The 9,036-nt window shown below is 35.6% G+C and overlaps 1 protein-coding gene across 2 annotated transcripts; it reads left to right on the top strand.

Annotated features, from left to right (window-relative positions):
- The first annotated feature begins 2,421 nt into the window (after nucleotides 1–2,421).
- LOC121237275 (DEAD-box ATP-dependent RNA helicase 20) lies at nucleotides 2,422–6,927 on the top strand. Of its 2 annotated transcripts, XM_041133952.1 has the most exons (10): nucleotides 2,424–2,669; nucleotides 2,781–3,472; nucleotides 3,557–3,736; nucleotides 3,842–4,003; nucleotides 4,104–4,258; nucleotides 5,029–5,121; nucleotides 5,251–5,336; nucleotides 5,412–5,638; nucleotides 6,390–6,623; nucleotides 6,732–6,927. In XM_041133952.1, the coding sequence occupies exons 1-10, from the start codon at nucleotides 2,614–2,616 to the stop codon at nucleotides 6,833–6,835; spliced, it is 1,989 nt and encodes a 662-aa protein (XP_040989886.1). In that variant the 5' UTR covers nucleotides 2,424–2,613; the 3' UTR covers nucleotides 6,836–6,927. The 2 variants fall into 2 exon arrangements, 1 of the variants encoding a protein (XP_040989886.1); XR_005934893.1 differs by lacking the exon at nucleotides 6,732–6,927 and having other exon boundaries at nucleotides 2,422–2,669; nucleotides 5,412–6,239; nucleotides 6,390–6,519.
- Nucleotides 6,928–9,036: the final 2,109 nt, after the last annotated feature.

Genomic DNA, 9,036 nt, shown 5'->3' with positions numbered 1-9,036 from the left:
TTGGTGGCAAAACGTAATTATTTGCTACTAAATAGTATTCGCAGAAATTGTTAATTTTTTGTCACCAACTGATTCCGTCACTAAGGAATGCGTATGTCAGCATAAAAAAATATTTTCTGTAAACTTTTTCTAATGAGCTTAGTTTTGTGGGAAAAGTAAAAAATATCATTTGCAAACTTTTTCCAATGATTGTAATTGGTGGGAAAAAACCTTTAATTTTCACATATTATAACTTGTGACAAATAGGAAATAGTCTAATATAATTATTTGCAGCGAGATTTTTTTGACGACGTGAATTTGGCCGCAAATTGTAATTATTTGCAATGAAATTGTATTTGCGGGAATTATAAATTTTTTGTCACCAACTAGTTCTGTCACTAATAAATGTATATGTCACTGTAAAAAAATATTATCTACAAATTTTTTCTGATGAGCTTAATTTTATGGAAAAAATCTTTAATTTTCATAAATTGTAAGTCGTAACAAATAAAATGGTCCAATGTAGTCATTTGCGGCGAGAATTTTCCGACAACTTGATTTTGGTGGCAAAATATAATTATTTGCTACCAAATAGTATTCGTGGGATAAATTTCTGACCCAAAAACCACTATTTGTTGTAGTGTCTACTAATGATCACGAGAAAAAGGAAACAATTCTCAAGGCTCCGTTTGGATTCAGAAATAAGTTGTGATGGTTTTAGATGAATTGAATAATATATTGTTAGAATATTATTTTTAATATTATTATTGTTTTGAGATTTGAAAAAGTTGAATTGTTTATTATATTTTGTGTAAAAATTTAAAAAAAAATTATAATAATGAGATGAGATGAGTTCTGAATCCGAATAAGGCTAAGTAACAGGTTCAAAATAGCAACGTGCAACACTGCCCAACATATAATGGCCTGTAGTTGTAGTCTTGTAGCCTGACCACACAATTCATATGTAAGTGAATCAAAAGCACTATTTTAAGTAGCTACCATTTCTTAGGAGTTGTTTAAAGAAAACATCTATCTCACCTTATTTTCAAATATCACTTAAATATAAATACTTTCAAACTAATTATTATAATTTTCCTAAACTTTCATACAAAACATAAAAATAATTTAACTTTCTCAAGTCTCAAAACAAAAATAATATTAAAAAAATAATATTTTAACAATATTTTATTTTATAATATTTTTTATTTTTTATTCAACTTTTTCTTATTCATTTTCCAAAATCTAATAAATACTTAATTTAAACTATCTCACTACCATTCACAAATCATCATACTACTATTTACAAAATTCTCATCTTATCTCATTCTTGATGCATCTTCTTAGGCCTTGTTTGGTTACATAGTTCAGATGAAATGAAATGAGATGTTTTGTTAAAAGTTGAATAAAATATTGTTAGAATATAATTTTTTAATATAATTTTTATTTTGAGATTTGAAAAAATTAAACTGTCTATTATATTTTGTGTGAAAGTTTGAAAAAATTGTAATAATGAGATAAGATGAAATGAGAAGAGATGATTTTATGTATCAAACCGGACCTTAATTTATCTAAGAAAATAGGAAATGATGGGACAAATTCTTTAGTTCCGTATCATTTTTTTTTTGTCTTGATGTTGTATTAGCTGCATTAGCGTGCTTGTGGAGCTCCCCGCTCTTGCTCATGCATCCTAGTTTTATTAATGGTAAATGAAAATATTTTATTTTTATTTTTTAAAATTCTTTATAGTGTGTAGTTTCTGCATATTTTATTTTTTAAAATTTAAAATCTACATGAAAATATTATTTTTTAATAACATCTCATTTATTTTTTTTTTAAAGTAGGTAGAGATTGCAAAATATACAATGACTGCAAATACCTTTTGTTAATATATGATTGTATTTTCGTTTGGATGTTGAGTTAAATTAAGTTTTTTATGAATGTTAGTGAGTTGAGATTGTAGAGTGAGCTAGATCTACATATAAAGAGGTCTTGAGTTGAGTGATATTTAATGATTTATGAATTGTGTGTTTAGATGTTGGGTTATATTTAAATTTAGAGCAGTGCTGCCAAAGGCCTATGGCTTGATGGCATAACACCTAAGTCTCCAAAATGGAGGTCTTGGGTTTGACCCCCTCCCCACAATGTATTAAAAAAAAAAAAAAAAAATCGATGCTACTTTGCCGCCTACAGCTGATTGCTCATTGTGCCGCCTAGGGCATATATATATATTTTTTAAATATTTCTTAACATGTTAAAATATTTTTAAAAAATAAAAAAATATAAATATACTAATAGTCACTTTTTTTAACTATTAAAAAAATTAAAATATATAAATAGTTAAAATAAAGAGATAAATTGAGGAGTAATAATAATATTATTTTTAAATTTAAATAGATGAGTCGATGTCCAAACGACGCGTTAGGGAAAAAAATATCCCATGTTCCATCCGCCAGATACTTTTCCCTCCCAAAGCATAAAATTTGCTGAGACGCCACCCTCTGAACTGTTTCAGTTTACTTGCCCCCAAATTATTCCCAAAATCGCAAATCCTCGCCAACCGGGAAATATAACGCAAAGCAATTTCAGTCAAAACAAGTAAATAAAGCTGCAAGCTGATTGAGATTCGAAACCCTAATGAATCACTACGACCACCGGTACGGCGATCCGACCTCCTATCGCGAGCGTCGTAGGTAAGCTCTCTTATTTAGATCCATGTTTTCACGTTTAGGTCTAAGAGTCTTTGGGATTTAAAATTCGAAGTTTTGCTTTTTGGTGGGTGATTGAATCTCAACTACTTGCAGTGACCTAATCGGCCCACCTCCTCCTGTGAGTCAGCCACTGGCAGGCGGTTATGGCCGCGGTGGACCTGTTCCGTACGGAGTCCCACCTCCTCCGGTCTATGGAAGAGGTGGGGGAGGATCAGCACCACCCGGCGCCGGTAATTTCAATGGGTACCCGCCGTTTCAGCCTCCCGTTGCCCGATTCGAAATCGGCCGAGGCGGTGGAAATACGACGAGTGGACATGCTGGAGCTGGTGATAGGAGAGTAGGGAACGTAGGCCGTGGTGGTAGTGGTGGAAGAGGCTTTGATTCGGGTCGTGGTGGCAGAGTTGGTATAAGCCGTGGTGGTCGTGATCTGGGTGGTTCTGATGGAGTGGGCCGGATTGGGAATAGGAGCTTTGGTGGAGGTCGTGGTGGGAGTGCCGGCTTTAGCAGTGGGCGAGGTGGTGGGAGGGGATTTGAGGGGCGAGGTGGTGGAAGGGGAGGTATACATGGGGGTAGGGGTTTCAGAGGGGACTTGGACAACATTGCTTTGCCCAAGCAGGATTTTGGGAATTTGGTCCCTTTCGAGAAGAATTTTTACATTGAGAGTCCTTCTGTGCGGGCGATGAGTGAGCAGGAAGCTATGGTTTATCGGGCTAGGCGGGATATTACGGTTGAAGGGCGTGATGTGCCAAAGCCAATTAGGATGTTTCAGGAAGCTAATTTCCCTGGTATATCTTCGACCATGGGTGTATATTACTATTGAGTTTGTGTGTTTTACTTTTATCTGAATGATGTCATTTGTGATGTGTTAGATTATTGCCTGGATGTGATCGCAAAACTGGGTTTTGTTGAGCCAACAGCAATTCAGGCTCAAGGATGGCCAATGGCTCTTAAGGGTAGGGATTTAATTGGTATTGCTGAGACTGGTTCTGGTAAGACTTTGGCATATCTGCTTCCTGCTTTGGTCCATGTTAGTGCACAGCCTCGATTGGGTTAGTATTGTTGGCCGTAGTTTAAGTTCTGGTTTCCACTCTTTGGTTTCCAATAATCTGTATTTTCATTGAAGTATTTTTTATTTATTTATTTCAATTACACAGTACAAGGTGAAGGTCCCATTGTATTGGTGTTAGCACCTACTAGAGAGCTAGCAGTTCAGATTCAAGAAGAAGCTGTGAAATTTTCTTCACGTGCTAATATTAGAAGTACTTGCATATATGGTGGTGCTCCTAAAGGACCTCAAATCCGTGACCTTAAAAGAGGTACTTGTGTTGCATTTCTGTATAACTCTTCTCGCTGTTCATAGATCTTCAGGGACCGAGATTGATAGGGGTGTGATGATTTTACTTCTCCATGTGGCAGGAGTGGAGATTGTCATTGCTACACCTGGTAGACTGATAGATATGTTGGAGGCCCAACACACAAACTTGCGAAGAGTGAGTTACCTTGTGTTGGATGAGGCCGATCGAATGTTGGACATGGGATTTGAGCCTCAAATTAGGAAAATTGTAGCCCAGGTATGAGACTTTCACTTTGTAATTATTGTAGTTAATTTGTGGAATATGTGGATTAAAGAAGGGACTTGGCATCTGAGGGTGTTAATTTAGTAGCATTTTTATGGATGCTGTCTTTAAACAGATACCCTTGGTTCATTTAATTGACCGATTTATTCCAAATTCAAGATCATGAACTTGTAAATAAACCAAGATTATGAAGTTTTATATTGAGCTGCACCGGTCGCCTTGATGTGTGTTTCTTTGGTTGAAATAGGTATATAATTCTTTGTTAGTGACTTAGGCCTCGTTTGTTTTCACAACTCCTCTCAACTCATCTCATCTCACCTAATCATTACAACTTTTCCAAATTCCCCCACAAAATAAAATAAATAATTAACTTTTTCAAATCCCAAAACAAAAATAATATTGAAAAAATATATTCTAACAATATTTTATTCAACTTTTAATTTTAATCTCAACTCATCTCATCTCATAAGTGGAAACAAACGAGGCCTTAAGGTTCAGCCAATGTTGCCACATACGTTTTACAGTTTTTCTCTTCTACTTATTGAAAAACAGAGAGTAACAGGTATAGAATTCATGTGTTGATTGACATGAAAAAACCTATATTTTCTAGCTTGTCCTGTGGTAAGAAGCTTTACTTTGGCTTTGCTAAGAAATTCCATTCTAGCCATATACTTGATCCATGGACTTTGCCTCACGTTAATTTAACTGCTTTCTTTCTGCATTAAACGTTGCTGATTTAGTGAACAAGTTTTTTCTCATTTCAGATCAGGCCAGATAGACAGACATTGTATTGGAGTGCCACATGGCCAAGGGAGGTTGAAACTCTAGCAAGGCAGTTTTTACGCAATGCATATAAGGTTTATCTTCTAGAATGAGTTTGCACACATGCACTTACCATTGGAAATTGATGACTGCCCTATTTCTCTTTTTGGTGGCTGAAAACTTGATGCTTATGTAATGTCCTTTGCATAATTGTGATTGACAAGGTAATTATTGGATCACCGGATCTGAAAGCAAACCAATCTATAGTTCAAGTTGTTGAAGTTGTGATGGAGGGAGAGAAATATAACAGGTTTGTCTTGACAACTGGTGTCGGTTGGGACTGATTTTTTAATCCTGATTATGCTATTTGCTTATGTCCATACAGGCTGATCAAACTGCTTAAAGAAATGATGGATGGGAGCCGAATTCTGATATTTATGGAGACAAAAAAAGGATGTGACCAAGTTACAAGGCAATTGAGAATGGATGGATGGCCAGCTCTATCCATTCATGGTGATAAAAGCCAGGTTGAAAGGGACTGGGTTCTTGCTGAGTTTAAAAGTGGCAGAAGTCCTATAATGACTGCCACTGATGTTGCTGCCCGGGGTCTTGGTAGGATCACTGTGTGTTTGGAGTCTTAGGTTTTTGCATCTAGGTATTGAAATTCCAAAAATAGGCGAGTTGGCCGGCTGCTGTCCAGTATCCTGAGAATATAATTTGTGGTTTGGGTGCGAAGGGAGAAACCATGATATTCATGACAAGGAAAGCTCATTTTTTATTTGCAAGCAAGTATTATCTTTCTACTTCATTAAGGGATTTATCATTTATGAGTTTGATGAAGTGGTGAGATTTCTTGTGCTAGGATGTCCCTTAATAGAACTCTCTGTGGGTATTATCTTAATCAGGCAGTCCATGTTATGGACATCGGGAGCACTCACTGATGTTGCAGGGTGTATAGTTTCACAGGGTTTTGTTTCTTTTTGAATGGCATTAGGAAGTATAGCTGGCCGAATGAGGTTGGCTACTAACATTTTGCCTGAGTGGGCATTGCTCCTATCATCAAGCGTCTAGTTAACATGGTTAAAGTTATCGTTGCCCATCCACGGTTATGGAGCTGGTTGTTTTTGCAGCCCGGTTGACTCATACATTCTTATACATTGATTGGATGTGGAAATGTGGTTGTGAAGCTGCTCCTTATCCCTGCAAGGTTAAGGTGGGCACATTTATGTGATGAATGTGTTATCTTAAATTTGATCTCTCAGATCTTAGGGGAGCAGGGATAAGGATATTCACAGTTTTCTCCTTGTTTGAAACATCACATACTGCTTTATCTTAATTTAACTCAATACTTTATTGGTTGTAGATGTGAAAGACATAAAATGTGTGATCAATTATGATTTTCCATCAAGTCTCGAAGATTACGTCCACAGGATTGGCCGAACTGGTCGTGCAGGTGCAAAAGGGACTGCCTTCACCTTCTTCACACATGCAAATGCAAAGTATGCTAGGGAACTGACCAAGATCTTGCAAGAAGCAGGGCAGGTTGCAAGTCCCACATTGTCTGCCTTAGCCCGCTCAGCTGGCTCTGGTCTGGGAGGTAACTCGTTTATTTTGGAAGTACCAGTGCTTCTCAAGTCTGACTTCTAAATTAGGAAGATGAACATTTTTTGGAGGGGTTTTCTTTATTCATTTTTAATTTTTGTAGGATCTGGGGGTAACTTCCGCTCCAGAGGACGAGGAGGGTATGGAAATCGAGCACTAATTTCAGGCTCTAATACTATTCCTATTGGTGCAAAGAGAGCTTGGTAGTTGGCAGTATTGCTGCTGCAGTTAGGCTCTAATTGTGTTGTCTTTGATGTAAACTTACGATATATGTAGGAATTGCAGTTTGCTTATTGTTAGTTTGGATAAACTGATTCATGTTCTTACGACCAAAAAAAAAAAAAGATGCTATGTTAATACTGTGTAGTAGAGACTTCTATTTACATTTTGTTTGCTTATTTATCCAAGCAATTATTTTTATTTGCATTTATTACTAACTTTGGATGTTGCATTATCTGAATCTTTCCCACTTTTACTAACGAGAATTTCCACACCACACACAAATATGTGATTTGTCATTCTCTTTAAACATACATATTTACATATCAATATGTGTGTGTTTACAAGTCAGCCGGTCACCTGCCTAGGAGTTGTGGAATTCACAAAGTCACAACTCCTCTCTCTTGTACACAGGCAACTTGGACATGGGATTGCGGGGACCCTGGTTCCAAAGAGCCAAGTGATTTTTTTAAAGGATGTCATTGATCTTGAAGGATTCTTTTTGCAAGGTATTTTTTGATGAGTTTGAGTAGGAAACATGCTTAAGGTAGTCGGGTTGCGTAATTGTGGGGGAGTCGTTGCTCCCGTGGAAATGAAACGATTCGTTTGATATAGGGACAAAACGATGCGTTTCACATTTTCCTTCCCTCAATTCGTCTTTTCCAATGAAATCAAATCACTTCTTCAGACCAACTCTTCAATCTCTCCAATATCCCTTCCTTCAACTTTTCTACGAAATCGAACTCTTTAGCTCTCCAATCTCCTTCCTTTCGTCTTCTCCATGAAATCAAAGACCATGAAGCTTTGCCTCTCCCTCTTCTTCCCCACATCTTCCAAGCCACCAAGCTCCTCTTCTTCCCACATGACGACCCACACGAAGACCACGAAACACTTCCTCTCCCTTCGTCTTCTCCACATCTTTCGAGCCATGAAGATAGTTTTTTTTTTTAAGAAAAACATAATACTCTAATGTTATTGATAAATCAGTTCGGAAAAAGGTAAATTATTCTTTGAAGAGTTTTCAAATTGTAATTTTCCACTGAGAAAGAGGTCTGGTCTCGAAAAAAAATAAAGATTAAGTCGTTCCTCTCCTTTTTGAACTACTTCTCTCTCATTTGTAATGCAAAATTAATGGGTTTTTGACACTTTGAATCTAGAGAAGATCTTCAGGGACAAAAACAAGACGAGTTCAAAAGGAAAATTGGTCCTGAGCAAACCTGAGAAAATCCATAGGCCATGGGCACAAAAGCCAGGTCAAAAAGTCAAAAGCATGAAGCTCACAAGTTTGAGTGCATGAAGGCGAATGTGAAGAACAAGCTTTGAATCTCTATTTGAACACCAAACATGATGCCAATGCAAGATTTGAAGAACAAGCTAAAGACCACACGAAGCCAACTCAAATATCTTCTTTTAGATTTCGTTGATTTATTTTCTCTTTTTTTTTTTTTTTTTTTTTCCTAAATAAAACGACTAACGTCAGTCGACTCCTCACTGATTGTGCGTCCTGACTGTCTCTAGAAGAACTGGTTGAGTAGGCATGCATGGCTAGGGGTATTTTTGCTTCATGACTTGAACAAAGACAGGTTTTGGTAATGTCTCTCACTAGAGCAAATTAACAAAAAAAAAAACTAAACTTGATATATTTGAATGAAAAGAACGAAAAATGCATGTAAAGTGTAAAGTACAATGAGTTCATCTCTGTTTGTTTTGATTTATCTATGTATGCGTGTGCTTGTAAAATCAAGCAGAAAAAACTTTAATTTATAAATAATTTCTTGAATTTTAAAGTTTTGATTAGAATTATTGGAAAAATTTGGAATATACGAATCTAAAATGAAAAATGTTAATTTATTATCTTTCTAAGTTTCTAACAATCATTCTTTTATTATTTTCTGACATGATATTGAATAGTTGAAAAATTATTTATTATTTATTTATCTATATTTTATGTCGGAGAAAAGAATAACCAAGACTAAAAAGATAATTAATATTATTTTTTATATAAGATTTAGTAATAAAAAAAGGGAATAATACAAAAAAATTTATTATAATATGTTTGAATTTAAACTTATCATAATCAAACAAAATCCACATAAATTCTTTTTAAAAAATATTTTTACAAAATAATTATGGCTAGATATTTTTGTAAAAAAAGAAAAAAAAGAACAAGACGGTGATAAATAGTAAAT

This window comes from Juglans microcarpa x Juglans regia, chromosome 6S (assembly GCF_004785595.1).
Source record: "Juglans microcarpa x Juglans regia isolate MS1-56 chromosome 6S, Jm3101_v1.0, whole genome shotgun sequence".
NCBI classification, from domain to species: Eukaryota; Viridiplantae; Streptophyta; class Magnoliopsida; order Fagales; family Juglandaceae; genus Juglans; species Juglans microcarpa x Juglans regia.
This window is presented reverse-complemented; position numbering and strand designations above follow the sequence as displayed.